The sequence below is a fragment of the Camelus ferus genome, chromosome 1 (assembly GCF_009834535.1).
Source record: "Camelus ferus isolate YT-003-E chromosome 1, BCGSAC_Cfer_1.0, whole genome shotgun sequence".
Classification (NCBI taxonomy): domain Eukaryota; kingdom Metazoa; phylum Chordata; class Mammalia; order Artiodactyla; family Camelidae; genus Camelus; species Camelus ferus.
Window position 1 is genome coordinate 113,794,033 of NC_045696.1, and position 17,044 is coordinate 113,811,076.

Sequence of the window (17,044 nt, forward strand, 5' to 3'; positions counted from 1 at the left end):
AATAGTAACTCAACTATACTTCAATTAAAAAAAACTTCACCTCTTTCCTTGGTAAAGTGGAGTCCACTGGCCATCTAGTTTAAATGTTTTACTAGTATTTCCTGTATGCACTTAAAAGTATTAGGTCTTCACTCATTTAGAATTTCCCACCATTCATTAAAGAATTACTAATCAGGCTGACCTCTGAATCAAAGTGAAATGGTGAGATCTTTACTGTACATGCTGTCATGGGAATCAGAATCCTACAAAGGGCGAATGGACGGACAGCTCTCTAACTAACGGTCAAAAAGAGACAGAGGCGGAACTTTGAGTGCTGGCCTTGGAGTTCCGCCCGCCGCTTTAGGAAAGCTGTCACACAGCGCTTTCCGGGTCACAGCTATTCCCTAGGCCAGAGGTAAGGAAATGGAAGTCAGAAAAAGAAACAGGACGATCATCAATACAGGCTGTATTTTCTTCTTTGCCAGTCGGAGCAACTTCCCCAAAGGCCCTTTTCTTCAGTTAAGACATGAAGGTGAAACTTTACAGGCACGTTTTAAGTGCATCGTATCCCATATAGCAAGAACTCTGGTAAAGTCGTTTTTACTATCTTTAAAAGAACCAAACCGACTAAGGAGATACATTTATGAAAGCAACAAAGTTTTTCTAGGTCAGCATTTCTGGACAATGACCTATCAAAAAAATAATGAACAGCTAATGTTCTTTTTAACCCAGGCAGACTGGATGCTCAGGAAAGACAGCAAAGTGATGGTTAAATAAAGACTTACCTGCACAAAGCAGAAACACGGGGGCTGATTAGGACACTTGTACCTACATCTCTCACCTACACACTGAAGTCCCCGCTCCTTTCCTAGCAACCGTGACGCCATGAGGAGTCCTTTGCACTAGTCTAAACCCATGGTCAGGTCATTTTTGCTTTCCTTTATCATTCTCTATTTCCTAGAAAACCATTCTTTGATAAAATGCTACGTACTATGGATCTCTTTCATGATTATATATCAGCACCCCTTGTAAGATAACTAAAGAGTTTCTTTTTATAGAATGACAAGGAAGGGAAACAATCCTTTTAATAGTATTTAAAAGTCACATTTATAAATATATAGGCAAGGTGAATATCACAGAATCGCTATTTTCTGTTTTTTTAACCTAATTTATGATAGTATAGAGTGGTTTCTGTGAAACTTCTTTAGTTCTCAACACTGAAATGTTCTTTTCTTTAATAATGCATATTCCCTGATTTTATTCATCCTTTTCAAAGAAGCCTCAGTTTTTCTAGAACCTCCACCCCATAGATCATGTTTCCAAACTGATCTGACTAAGCCCATAGGAACTCGTGGGTCAGGAGGAGGCAGTGTCCCAGGACCCGACAGCTAATACTGAGCTAGAACCCAAAGCCCTTTATACAGTTTTTTGGACTTTATTTACTCTCCTGGTATTTAAAACACCAGGTAGATTAATTAACTACATACAACTACAGCTTTGTTTTTCCTTTGGATACGGTGTCCGAGAAGTTAAATGACTACAAATTACAGTCTATCTACATCCATATTTTGGAAGTACTGATTAGAATGACTTTTGGAATTAAGCATGTAATATTCTACAAGAGAAGCCAATTCTTCACAAATGAGGAATACAGTTTGAAGTCAGCTATATGTTGTACCATGTATTTCTAAGGTTTTTACTTGAAAAAAAGAGTTATAGGCATCAGACAAAACCTTATATCTGTAGCCATCTGTAGAAAAAGCAGCTTTTTTTTTTTTGTGCACTTCTGCTAAGATAGCCTGCTTTGAAAACAGGTAGGCTTATCATTTTTACAGCTTTACCTAAATTTCGGTCAGATAAATAGTCCTCTGCCAGTTTCCAAGGGCAGCAGTGGAATGGGGTAAGCAGAAGCAAGGCTGCACAGCTGTCATAAGCAATGGCTTCCTCTTAAGTTCCATTTAGGTCCCTGTCATCAGTCTGAGAGCCCACACACTTCGTGCATATAATCCACACAAACACACCTGTGTTGAAATAATTCTATTTTATGGTCCCCACCCCCTCAGTAGTCACAATCAATTAGAAAATTTTGATATTTAATAGTAATACCATTTACTATGTATTCACAACCAGGTCAAAGAGAATCAATGAATAACAATCAAAGTTAGGGTGTATCTGAGACAACTGATAGCTAAGGATTGTATTAGGCATTTAAAAAGAGGAGAGACCTGAAACCAAGGGCTGTGATGCAGGGAATGGAGGGGGCCGTCTGAACACTAAACGGGCCCCGGGGAGCGGATTCCTCTCTCTCCGTTTGCTCAGCCCATGTGAGAAAAATAAAGTTCTTACCAATGAAGCCTGCAGCTGTGTGCACCCTCGGCTTAATCACTGTGTAAGGCTGAGGGTTAATTGGCTGCCATTCTTAGCTCTACTTGTTGTTCTAATAAAGATTTGCATAAATCTAAGACTGGGAGTAACTGAGCCTTGATTTTGATTTGGAAGATGATGTTGAGGGAGTGGAGAGCGCCTCCATCCTGAGTGGGATGTCTGCGGGATGCTCAGAGCATTTTCTCGTGACCTGGCCTGGGCAGTTCCGCCACTGTTTGAAAAGTGGTGGACAGAGACGGTTGCTCAGGAACGCAGGACCTTCCTGGTCCAGGCTGCACCACAGGCAGCCTATAGTGTGAAGTAGATGATAAAGGAATGAAATACATAGGGTTTACTTACAAAGAACTCAGTGTGTATCTCTGAAAGGTAAGGACACATAAAAATTTATGATCACAATTCCGTTTCATTATGCCTAAACACTTCTGGCAATAATTCCTCAATATCAGATATTCAGTTTTCAAATTTCCAATGATCTCCTAAGAGTCATGTGTTTGAGGAGAAATTTTTCAGTGATACGATATCAGAACCACACAGAATCAAACAAGCTCGTAACACTTCAGAAAAAGCAAGAGTTGCAGAGTAGAAAGCAGAACTGAGATTAGTAAAATAATGCCAGATGATATGCAGATTTATTTAAAAAAAAGATTAGAAATATTTCTGGACATTTCTCTGTGAATAAAGCATCTGGAACAGGAAAACTGTTAACCTTGTTTTATCTCCTAATTGTCAGTGTTCTCAGGATAGTTCTTTTTGTAAGAGGGAAAATACCCATTATTCGTAGGCCCAGAGACCATAATATAGGCATATTTTAAATAATAAATAACTAGATTTCATAGGAAGAATATGATAAAACATCTAAGAGGTTTTTTTTAAAAGAAACAGCCACAAAATAGCAAAAACAGACTTCAAAAGATGAAATCAAACAGAACAGAGCTTCAATTTTATACATGCTTAAGAAGAGTGTTAACAAATAAAAGCATTCTATGAAAAATGGAAATGTGTTCAGTACTCTAAACTTCAGCAATTCGTGGATTCAACCATGTTCCCCAGGCAGGACCACAGTCAGAGGATCTGGGGAGCTGGCGCTGATCTTCTGAGCTTATCAACCTCTCCTCCTCTCAGATGCCACTCTGTTCCCCACGAGTGTGTTACAGCCAAACTCTGGCAGCCAGCTGTGTCTGACAAATCAGAGTGCCGTGTCAGGCTCAATAAACACCACTGTGGAGTGTGAACAGCCCCCTAAGGCCAGCCTGGACCATGGCACTGGGAACAGAATGATTCCCACTGGTGCACCCATCAACTGGCTGATAACTTTGGACATTTGCCACCTGAAAGATAATCTCTCCCAAGAGAGAATCCTTCCCGAGAGATAACAGAGTAGGCGTGACTAATTCAGGAGTAGGCTTTTTTACAGATTATAAAATCAGTGCCAAGGAGGTGGTGGTAGAAATTACTCAATACTACTATCTTCTCTCAGTTAAATTCAGCTAAGGAGGTACTGATCCACCATCTGGAGTCCTAAATACTGTGGCAAGTAACATCAATAACAACCCACAACTGTTTGCAAAGGGTTTCACATACACCATCTCATTTTAAACTCACAGGAATCCTGTGATCTAGGTAGGGCTGCTGATAATCTGTATTATATAAGAAACTGAGGCCGAGGAACATTAAATGATTGGTTCAAGATCACACAAGTAATAAACAATGGAGCTGGTTTTCCAATCTACATCTGCTTACTATAAATACCATGCAAGAAAGACCGCATAGCCCCACCCTGAAGCACAAAACATTTGTTTCTAAATGGACCAAAAATTCTTGAAAGAGACGAATGTAAATTATGAGAAAAGGAGGAAAAAACATTTTAAAAAATAGTTTATGTAAGAACAAGAGTCAGTTAAACCTGTATCTTTGTGTAAAGCCTGCTTCTGAGCTGATAGCATTTCTGGTGTTAAAATAGTTCCACAGACTCAATGTAGGAAAATCTTCTTTCTTCACATTCTATCAAACTTACATTTGTGATCATCTGAAAATAGGTTACATTGAAGTTTAACAGAAATCTTGGGAGAAAAATTGACAGCGATTGGAAGGATGTGTACCAGAAAACAGTGTGAAATAAATTCATCACTCAAAAGAGTGGACGTTTTGACTTGTTTAAGGTAACTCTTTTTAAGACTCTAGAAGTGTGAACATACATATAGATGATGTGTCAATTAGAAAACTTTTTTATGTGTGTTAAAGTATGCACGCTTAGTTTGTTACCGTGTATTTCACAAATGGCAGCCTTAAGTGGATAGGGCTATCTCCAGTTGGTGAAACGTAAGAAACATTATGATCTTTAGGCTTTTTCTTACTATCAATAGCTTAATTTTCAAAAATCTATTTATTTTATTAATGTGATTTTGCTTTAGGCAGGGATGAGTTTTCTTTTTCTTTCCTTCCTTTTTTTTTTTTTCAGAATGTATCTGCAATTGTCTGAGATACAGAAAAAGAAAACTAATTTGCTCAACATAAACCTTTCTGATTGCTGGGAAAAGGCTTTGGTAGAATGCAGGAACATCTGTGCAGAGGACAGACTCTTTAACATAAGCTGAGTCAGGGTGATGGGTCCACTTCAGCTGACCTGGAGATCAAGCAGGCCTGGTTTCCACTGGGGTAAGGACTGCCTCTCTCTCTGGTGCAAGTTTTCTAAGTGAGAAATTACATCTTATTCCGTGTATAAGAAGTGAAGCTGTCTTACTCATCTTGTGCTCGGAAGTGCCTCATAAAGAGTAGAGTCTCAAAAGTTTTTTACTTTCTTTCTCTTCCCCCTAGTTTTATTGAGATACAACTGACATATAACACTACAAATTTCAGGTGTACAGCATAATGACGTGACACCAAAAGTTTCATGAATAAGTGACTTGCCTCTTAAAATAAATTTTTCTCTCAAAAAAAAAAAAAAAAAACCCCTCCAAATTTCAGCAAACCCCAGAAGTACTTTTTGGAAGTGGGGAGGCAGATGAAGTTCTGTGTTCCAATATTCCCAAAGGGAAATAACACACACACACACACACACACACACACACACACACACACACACACACACACACACACAGCCTTTTCAGGCCATTACCTCCAAATGAGGCTATACGCAGTCTCAGACATAAACAGGACTAAAATAGGAATACAGAAGTTGAAAGAACCAAGTATTTGCCATTCAGTTTTAAATTAGTGCATCATAATTGAATGTCACCATCTGGCATGAAATATGAATTAATTGAAAATAGTTTATAATGATCTTGCACAATTATATTTTATCTTCTTCTTGGTATTAAAAGCATTATTATATGTATTCTACATATATCACAATTTAATTAAATTCTATTTTTATATTTCTGCATTAAAAAAGTTTTTATTACTGAAAAATAACAAACATAGAAAAATTTGAAAAGATGCTAATTTCTTCATGTTTTATAAACCAGCCAGGGTCCTCAGAGAGACCTTGATTCCTACTTGTCATTTCTCTCTTGTCTAAAATTTCACTTAACTAGTGAGCTTTTTCCTAAAAATGGAAGGTGGGCTCTCATAAAATAGTAAGACTATTAATTAAATACTCTAAGAAGAATTTCTCACTGAGAACATCAATGAAAACACCAAATGAAAAACCTTTGGATTTTTGCATTTTCCAAAATAAACCCAAATACGTAAAAAATTGGCAATTGGTTTGTCTTTAGTTAAAGAAGCTGATCAGAGACATATAACTAAATATCTAGGAACACACAGGAAGCCTGAACTCTCAGTCTTTAGCACACCAGCAAGCCACAAAGGCTTGGCCATAAGATCTTTTCAGTTTTCCCAGGAAGCTGTATTTCCTGCTTTACTAAAAAGTATTTCCTAGTTCAGGGGCTTTTTTGCTGTAATAGCTGGTGGGGATACAACGTTATTAAAACGCCAAAAAGGTCACGTCCATGTGGTGTTGCCTGGTTGCTATCAGATTTTAATAGCTCGCATTTCCCAAATTAACATCTTCTGGTAGGCATCTAATTAAAAATTAAGCTATTCAATTTGAATTTGTATTATTCTTTGGCAGCAGGATGTAATGCGCTCTTTAAACGTGCTTTCCCATCTATAACGATTTTTCATTAATTTTTATCACACTGTGCTTTTTCCTTCTTGGCAAATACTAGGTTTTAAAAAGACTAATGACCAGACCCAACTGAAAAAGAAAGCAGTTACAGATTCTGGAAATTTTCAATCAGTAATAGCAAAAATAATAGTGACGGTTAGTGGTGGTGGGTGGTGGCGGTAGGAAGCAATTGACTGAGGGCTGACATTTAAGTCCTGAGTGGCTGCAGCTCCACACCAGGTTTAGGGTCTCTTACCGGGATTGCAGTCTGTAAGTAGTGAGCAGATGGAGAGGAGGACTTTAGAGATGGTGAGGGCCGGACTCCAGTTATCCTTCAGGATGTCCAGACAGATCACGCCTTGGCTGTTAATGTTACAGTGATAGATTCTTGTTCGGAAGGTAACCTAGAAGAGAATGTAAAGTTGGTATAAATAGACATACCTTTTACTAGACAAAATAATCCAAGGGCCATTGGTCCACCATGTGCTGAATTTCTCCTTAGGCACACGAGAAGGATCAATAAACAAAATCATTACTTTAGAACTTGTCATTCTGGGCACAGACAAGTGGCCAGCGGCCAAACCATGACATTCTCCTTTTGATGAAGAGTCTAATCATTTAATTAATGTTCTGGGGACTTACTTTCCTCTCTGCACAATTGCAGGAATGCTCATGAGGGGAAAACTAAGTCTAACTTCTAAAAAAACTTTAAAGAAAAAAATTTTCAAAAACTAAAAACTTCAAAGGGAAGTTTTGTCAGATGCCAGTTATTTGAAGGATTTTGTACATTTATAAAATTAAAAAAAAAAAACCCATGGCGATTCTACAAAAGGAAATGAATATTTTACGCTACAGTTTAAAAACATAAGTAGGGCACATATGTAAACAATACATTTAGTTTCCAGAAAAACTATATTAATTATAACTTAACAAACCTTTTCCTCCTTAAATTCTCTATTTTGAATGTAATATGAGTGCAGCCTACTTTTAATTGCTAGATCACAAGTATACTTTGCTTAGCATAATTTTGAAACATGGTTATAAACACTTTAAAAGGATTTTGGCTGAAAATGTTAAGTCCAAATCAGTTTTATAACTGATAAAATTCTGCTTTACAAACTTCTTACATAAGCAACAATAAGGTTTTTATTGCTATTTATTCATATTGTGCTTACAAATGTTCCAAAAATTTCAAATTGAAATATTAAAAAAGTCCTGATGTTCTAAAGACCAGTCCTTCTGGTACCCTGTGTTCAAAATGATTTTGAACCAAGAAACACATGGCAGATCTTTGATGGCGCTGCCGCCCCACCAGGGCACTGTGTATCCACTCAGACAACAGATTTGCTTAATTCATATGATATCAAGGTCAGAAAGGACAGATCGGGTCTTCTACAAATGTTCAACAGCATGGTACCATTTTCAGGCTAGAGCAGCCCTCCTTACGGGAACTGCCCTTTTGGCAATACACCAGGTCAGATAACCCTGACATCTCCCCACCCCAACATACACCCAAACACCCAGAAATGTTGAAGAAAATATAACTAGCATTCTTTAAAACACATAGTTGATTTGCAGAGGGCATCCCCAGAGGCCCTAACTGAGAACCAAAAATTACAGTGAGCACCTGATCTAACAGTGTAGCCGCCAGGGGTTGTGATGCCCTCATGGACACAGAAGATGAAACCTGAGGTCTGCATGTCACAAGGGGTTGGTATTGAGACCCCTTCCATAAATCAGGACACCCGAGCAGCTAGCCTGAGAGGCTGGACCTGAAAAGATGATGCTTTGTGGGAGAGAGAGCTAAGAAACTTGCTGGAGAAACCCTGGGCACGGGAGTTGGGAGAAAAGTGTTTCCCCTGAGAATTCTAAATCCTGGGCACATATACTATGTAAACAGTCGCTAAAAAAAGAGCTTAAATGACTATATTACTATCAGATCAAATACACACTTAAGGCAAAGGGTATTTAAGGCAAATGTGAATAAAAAGAATAACTGCATTATGATGAAATGAATAATTCATCAGGGAAGTATAACACTTCTGAATGTGTTATACCTAACAACACAGCCAAAAGTATAAACAGTAGAAATTGGCAGCATTATAAGGAGAAAATGACACATCTACAATCAAAGAGGGACATTTTCACTGCAGTAGATGATAGGTCAGCCAGACCAAAATGTAGTAAGATATGAAAATATGAAAAGCCCAATTAATAGAATCAAGGTACTGAATAAAGATAAAATTCCACACTCAACAATTAAAGAATACATGTTCTTCTCCAAGCCCGTAAGAAACACTGATAAAAACTGATCTCATGCTAAGCCACCGAGGAAGCATAACATACTTCCCCAAATTATTAAGACCATAAAGATCCCCCATTACACGTCTGGAAACTGAAAAACACATTTTCAAATAATTCTTGGATCAAAGAAAGAAACCAGCTATGTTTATAATGGAAAGACAATGGAAAAATGTTGGGTTGCCAATACCAAAATTTGTGATTTGGTTAAAACAGTTTAAAAAGAGACATCTACAGTTTCAAATGCACATATTAAAAAGGAAGAAAGACATTAAGTGTCCAACTAAGGAAGAAAAAAGAACAACAGAGGAAATCTCATGAAAGTAGAAACAGATGGGCAGAAGTTAATGAAATAGAGAATATCTAAAGATATTAAAATCCTACAGAGGAGTGAGAGTACCCAGCCCTTTAGGTGCTAGATGAAAAGATAAAACATTTTTATGATCTAATGTAAATGATGAGTGACTTTTATATATAATAACAGTATTTGAAAAACCTATCAGATATTGATTGATTACTCTGAGCCAGTTAATCATCAAAGCAACTCAAGGATGGAAGCATTATTATTGTACTCACTTTAAAAATAAAGAAATTGTAACTATGTGAGGTGATAGATGCGAACTAAATTTATTGTGGTACTTATTTCACGATATATACGTATAACAAATAATGATGCTATATAGCTAAAATTAATACAATGTTATATACCAATTATATCTTAATAAAACTGTAAGAAAAATTTAAATAAATAAACAGAGAACTCTCCACACTGTTTTCCACTGTTGCTGCCCCAATTTACACTCCTATCATGTCATCTAGTAATTCCACTCCTGGGTATTTACCTGAAGAAGACGAAAACACTAACTTAAAAAGATATACAGGGCACAACCATTGAATGAATGACACAGCAACTGAGGACAGGACAGACTGTTTAGAATCAAGATGGTGGAAGATTCGACTTCCAGTTGACCTTGAGCCTCATGGCACACCCACAAAGCCATGACAGCTTCTAGGCTGATGGGATAGATCAAAAAGTGGGAGGGGGCTAGATTCATGGAAATCCCTGTCCCTTCCTGAAAATAGCTGGAATAATCCTCCTACTCATTAGCATATAAAATTACCAAGCCCATAAAACCTAACAGTTCTGCACGTCAAGGTCACTCTCTCTCTTGCCTTCTGAGACGGCCCGCACTCTGTCTATGGAGTGTGTATCTCTCTAAATAAACCTGCTTTCACTTAAAAAAAAATTAAAAGATACACACACCACTATGTTTACTGCAGCATTATTTATAATAGCCAAGCTATGGAAGCAACCTAAGTGCCCATTGATAAATGAATGGATAAAGATGTAGCATATATGTGTGTGTGTGTGTGTGTGTGTGTGTGTATAAAAATATACACAAATATGGAATATTACTCAGCCATAAAAACAATGAAATCTTGCCATTTGCAGCAACATGGATGGATCTAGAGGGTATTATGCTAAATGAAATAAGTCAGTCAAAGACAAATATACAGTATGATTTCACTTACATGTGGAATCTCAAAAAACAAAACAAATGAACAAACAGAAACAGTCACAGATAACAGAGAACTAACAGGTGGTTGCCAGAGGGGAGGTGAGTGGGGAGAGGAGAGAAACAGGTGAGGGAGATTAAGAGGTGCAAACTTGCAGTTACAATATAGAGTCATGGGGATGAAATGCACAGTGTGGGGAATACAGTCAATAATAATGTGCTATCTTTGTAATGGTGACAGATGGTAACTAGGCTTATCATGGTGATCACTTTGAAATGCACAGAAATATCACATCAGTATGTTGTGTATTAGGAACTAACACAGAGTTGGAGATCAATTATACTTCAAAAACAAACTCATAGAAAAAGAGATCAGATTTATGAGCAGAGAGGGAATTAAATGAAGGCAGTCAAAAGATAAACTTCCAGTTATAAGATAAATAAGTACTAGGGATGTAATGTACAGCATGATAAATATAATTAACACTGCGATTTGTTATACACATAAACAATCAAGAGAGTAAATCCTAAGGGTTCTCATCACAACAGAAAGGTTAAAGACCTGGCTCATGGTCCCATGGTTGGTGAGTGGTGGAGCTGGAATTTGAACATAATTTTGTTGATCCAAAAGTCCAGCCTCAATGCCTCTGTTCTCTCTTTTTTTTTTAACTTTTAATTCTGAGATAATTAAAATAATAGATAATTATAGATTCAGATGAGGAAGAAACAATACAGACAGACCACATACATCCTTCCCTCAGTTTCTCCCAAAGGTAACATCCAGCATAATGACAGTACAGCATCACAGGAAACTGACAATGATAAGATCCACTGACCTTGCCTGCACATCACCAGTTCTACATGCACTCACGGATATACATGTTTCTCTGCAACTGTATCATGTGTAGATTTGTGTGACCACCACCACTGTCAAGACACAGCACACTCCATCACTCACATCCTTTGTGTGACCCTTCAACAGCCACAGTCACCTTCCTCCTTGCCTCCCTTCTTAGTTCTCAACAACCACAACTCTGTTCCTCATCTCTATAATTCTGTCACTTCAAGAATACTATATAAATGAAATCACATGGGATGTCACTTTTTGAAATTGGCCCTTTTCACTCTGCATAATGCCCCTGAGATCCATCTAAGTTGTTTCCTGTTTCAAGAGTTTGTTGTTTTTATTGTTGAGGAGTATTTCACGATGTGGATGTACCAGTTTGTTTAACCTTTTACCCACTGTTTGTTTCCAGTTTTTGGCTATTACAAATAAAGCTGCTATGTATGCCCTACGTACAATAGCCAAGACATGGAAGCAACCTAAATGTCCACTGACAGATGACTGGATAAAGAAGTTGTGACACATTTATACAATGGAATACTACTCAGCCATAAAAAGAATAAAATAATGCCATTTGCAGCCACATGAATGGACCTGGAGATCGTCATTCTAAACAAAGTAAGCCAGAAAGAGAAAGAAAAATACCATATGATATCACTTACATGTGGAATCTAAAAAAGAAAAAAAGGAAAAAAAGAAGGACACTATGAACTCATCTACAAAACAGAAACAGACTTGCAGACATAGTAAACAATCTAATGGTTACCAGGGAAAGGGGGTGAGAAGGGATAAATTTGGGAGTTTGAGACTTACAAATGTTAGCCACTATATATAAAAGTAGGTTAAAAAAAAGTTCCTCTGCATAGCACAAGGAACTATGTTCAATATCTTGTAATAACCTTTAATGAAAAAGAATATGAAAATGAATATACGTATGTATATGCATGACTGGGACACTGTGCTGTACACCAGAAATTGACACATTGTAACTGACTGTACTTCAATTAAAAAAAAAAAAACCTAAAAAAAATCTTTAAAAAACCCCAAAACAAATAAAGCTGCTATGAATATTTGTGTATGTGTGAATATAAGTTTTTACATCTCTAGGATAAATGTCCAAGAGTATAATTGTTGACCTATATGGTGAGCTCATATTTAACTTTATAAGAAACTGCCAGACTTCTTTTCAGAGTGGTTGTACCATTTTACACTGATGCCAGCAGTGTAATCCAGTTTTCCTGCATCCTTGCTGGCATTCAGTGATATCAATATGCTTTATGTTTGCCATTCTGATAGGGTGTAGCAACATGTCATTGAGGCTTTAATTTGCATTTCCTTAGTTGCTAATGATGTTGAGCACTTTTGCATGTGATGATTTGCTATCTGGACACCCTCTGTCATGAGACAGGATGCTCATGTCTTTGGCCCATTTCTAACTAGGTTTTTTTCCTTTTCTTTTTTTTTTTTTACTGTTGACTCTCTAGTGTTTTAAGGGGAGATATTTTACTAAAAGTGAAGTATAGTTGGATAAAAAATAATGAGTTTGCAAAGAACCTTGTGGGCTTTTAAGACAGAGAAGGCTTTATACTTTGTTTTATAATACTGATAAAAAGAATCTACTTTGGTGATGCTTGTCAACTTCTGTCGTGACCAGGCTACACATGTTTGAAGTTCTCTTTGGTATTTAAATAGGCAATAGCAACAATAAAAATTGTTACGTCGGAGTGCTTGGCACATACTGACTGCTTACTAAATATTGATTATTTTTATTATTAGTTTAACTGTACAAAATCTCTCCTGAAATACTATATTAATCTGGAGGACAATTTAGTGACGTGACATTATAGGGCAGAAAGATGGGAAACGTCTCTTCTGCTTTCTCAGGATATTCTGCAGTTTTCCAGCTGTTCATGAATAGACCACTGAATTAAACAGGAAGATGGATTGTTTCACATGTTCTAATGCTATAGACTCCCACAAATATCTCCTTTTGAAGCTGGAAAAAATTCATGATCCCAGAGTTTCAAGAAGTGTCACCCATCTACCTACTGCAATGTAAACCACGATCTCTTCGGGGGTCCCTCATTGTATTTCCACTATTACTACACTTTCATGGGAACCGCCTCACCAAACCGAGAATTATTTGTGAAAGTGTTTCTCTTCAACTGATGTCCGATGCAGCGCCTGGCACGCAGAAAGAGCCCATTGTTGGCGGAACAAATGCTAATACATCACAGGCTTGTGCTTAAACAGACACGTCTCTGAGGGGCTGTATCATCTTACTTACTGTTCTTTAGGTAAAAGACCATTTCAGAATCATAACTTGTAATAGATTGAGTGCCGGAAAACTGTGCAGAATATCATGAGAAAGCAGAAGAGATTTTTACCAGCTTTCTGCCCTATAATGTCACGTTACTAAACTGTCCTCCCCTATTTCAGGAGACATTTCGTACAGTTAAACCAATAATAAAAATAATCAATATTTAGTAAGCACTCAGTATGTGCCAAGCACTCTGACATAATAGTTTTTTTTTTTTTTTTATTGCTGCCATTGCCTATTTAAATTCTAAAGAGAACTTTAAAAATGTGTAGCCTGGTCACATCAGCAAAAGTGTTCCCCAACCAAGGCAAAAACTTGCTAATAAAAGCTCTTGAAACAGCCAGCATTCCCTCTCAGACCCCATCAATAAACCCAGGGGAAAGAGAGAAGAGGATACAGGCAAACTGAATAATAAAAGGCCCGCAGTCCAGTCCAGACACATTTGGGATGCAAGAGCAGAAAATGCTGTTTGGAATATTGACAAATACCACAGGATTTGCAACTGTTAGAAGGAGATTTTTAGAGGCTGAGAAAGCACCCTGGCCCCCTTGCCCTCACCCTACAGGAGACTGCCCTGATCTCTCAGTTTCCCAGAAAGCCCATCATGTTATCTTGATCAGGGGGCTGAGCAGCAGTGCACCCTTCACTCTCCTGACAGAGAAACTAATGATAAAAAATGACCATAAAGAAAACTCCAGTTCCACCGAGTTCTGCGTGGCACACGACATACACCTGCTTCTGCACTCGTCGCTGTGTTTGAAGCAGAGCTCAATACTGATGTTTACATGATAGCTATCATTCCTCAAGGACAGGTAAAACTATATCGAGGGTCCTGTTTTCAGAGGCAAGGAAGATAGGACTTTTCAGAATATCTTACATATATTAAGGACGTGTTAAAACATGATTTGGATTTAGTGATACAGAAAACTTCCCGTGTGAAACAGGGAAACAACAGCTGTCCCATTAATGGCTGTGATGACTGCAGTACAAGGTTGGTTCTACTCCCAGGCCTGGCACCCAGCAGGAGCTCAAGCTGTGTGAGTCCCCCTCCCCTTCCTCACCTCTCCTGATTCCACAAGATCACTGCAGAGTGCATGCGTTCACATAATCATTCCTCCATCACTTGCATTTGAAATGTGTTTTCTTTATCCCACCCCCCTGCTCCAGAGCACAGATAACATTCCACAGAAGGGGAGAGAGATCATGGAAGGTATGAACAGAGGTAGAGAAGGAAACATTTTATTTTATTTTTATTGTTGTTGTTTTGTTTTGGGGAGGGGGTAAATTAGGTTTTTTTTTTTTTTTAAACAGAATTACTGGGGCTCTACTACTGAGCAATACCCTCCTCTGAGAAGAAAACATTTTAATAAAGTATTTCTGACTAACTGACTCTATACGCAATTTAGAAAAATGTTTTGAAGCAAATATAGAAGAAACTTTTTTTTAAAATCTATTTTTATATATAGTGGCTAACATTTGTAAATCTCAGACTCCCAAATTTATCCCTTACCACCCCCTTTCCCCAGTAACTGTAAGATTGTTTACTATATCTGAGAGTCTGTTTCTACCAGAAATTGACTCATTGTAATTGACTATACTTCAAGTAAAAAAAATAAATCAAGCAAATAAACACCTCAAAGCTGGAAAGCTGATAATGACAGTAAAAGTGATCAATTAAAATAAGATTTCAGTAATAACTTCTCTTTTTAACACAGCTTCCATTTTTCAAAAGAGTTTGATCAGGAGATAAGTGGCACTGTGATTTTACTGAGGAAGTATGAGATCAGTGAGAACTACATTCCTCTTGAAAATACTTTTCCATGGAGACCCAGAGAGGAAACATTTGGAGCCCCTGTGCCATAAATCAGTGAATCATGTAACAAAGGTCCAAAAATAGCAGGGTTAACATCATTCAAATGGATCTCAGCCATAGGCTCCCTATGAAACTGTTTATGTGAACAGGTTGTTCGTGCACATTTGAAAATGTCAGACTACTACCCTCCTTGAGATTTCAAGTGCTCCTTTTTTAAAGCTGACTCAAGAGTGCTGTCCCAATAACTAACACATCTTCAGGTTATTTTAAAGTACTACCAACACGATAAAAACTGGAAGAACACATTTAAATGAGGGGAATCACAAATCTGAAAGACACGCTAAGAAATATACATTACCAGAACAAAACAAAATCCCTCCCCAATTAAAAAAAAACGTGGAAATATATTCCGTCTTGAATAACTGACAGTAGGGGAATTAAAATTAAACATTGCTATGATGTGGGGGAGGGTATATCTCAAGGGGCAGTGAGCATGCTTAGCATGCACGAGGTCCTGGGTTCAATCCCCAGTACCTCATCTAAAAATAAAGAAATAAATAAACCTAATTACCTCCCCCCCACACACAAAAAAATAAAAACAAAACAAAAACAAACAGAAAGAAAAAAGAAAAAAGAAACCATGATGCATGAAGATGATCTCCACCTTGCATGTTCCATTTGGCTGCGGGTCAGAGATACTTTTTGAAAGCTTTCAAGTACAATTTAAATGATTAAAAATAAAAAACTTGATAGTATAGACACTGAAATTTTAAAAGTCTTCTGCTGTTCCTTTCAAATGTAGAAGTAAAAAAGTACGCAACTAGAAAATGCTCAGTGATAGAGCACATGCTTAGCATACACAAGGTCCTGGGTTCAATCCCCAGTACCTCCTCCAAAATTAAATAAACCTAATTACCTCCCCCCACCCCCAAAAATTTAAAAAATAATTAAAAAAAAAGTCTTCTATCCAAATCTCTTGGGAGATGGAAGCACCTTACTCAGTTCTCAGCGCCCTTTCCAAACACGCAGCGACGGACTGCTCCCGCGTCCTGCAAAGCAGGACCCGAGAATGACCTGACTCCAAAGATCAGACTCCTTCTTGTAAAACCTCAATTTGTACAGAATGTTTCAGGAACATACTTCTATTGAGTAAGGCTCAACTTGGTTTTTCAAATTTGTGTGCTCTTTTTAATTAGAGGCTTGTTCTTTCACTATGCTTTCCTTGTCCATTTTGTACTCCTTAAACCATTATTTTGCCTCTTTTGACTTGTTCTACCGTCTCAAGCATCAGCAATGGTCTCCAGCAGACTCTCCTTTCTGGCAGGACTGCATCGCAGTGTGGACTATCCCCTCCGATGTGAGCTCATCCTCGGTGTGCACTCTTTATTTTTCTGTAGAAATCCCATGTGCCTTGGATTGCGGAGTGTTTTGCATTTGTTTCTTCATGGGCTTCAAGAACAAGACCAGTTTGAGACCAGACTATACTACATGCGCCAAAATATACGGCAATAAAAGCATCCCTTGGGAAGAGTCAACTTACACTTACATCTTTATTTAAAAATCTCTTGTATTTAGATAGTGTCTCAATTACTTTATTCTGAACAGGATGCTATCTGGTAAAGACAAAGTAGCCTGAAACCAGCTCAGTCAATTTTTGTTTGGCATTTGTGTAGAAGTTTCCTCCCTCAAATCAGTTTAAAAAAAAAAAAGGGAAATACAGAAACTTAACAAAGCTCCCGGAGTAGGACATTCCTAGGAGTACAGCTCTACCATTTGA

General features: G+C 37.7%; 1 protein-coding gene across 3 annotated transcripts in view; it reads right to left on the reverse strand.

The window, feature by feature from the left end:
- Positions 1-17,044, reverse strand: part of LOC102510161 (ubiquitin-conjugating enzyme E2 E2) — a 326,227-nt gene that overhangs the window by 39,608 nt on the left and 269,575 nt on the right. For all 3 annotated transcript variants that reach the window (XM_032488639.1, XM_032488643.1, XM_032488654.1), the window contains one exon: positions 6,729-6,876. In XM_032488639.1, the coding sequence (XP_032344530.1) occupies positions 6,729-6,876 (148 nt within the window). The remainder of the gene's footprint in view (positions 1-6,728; positions 6,877-17,044) is intronic.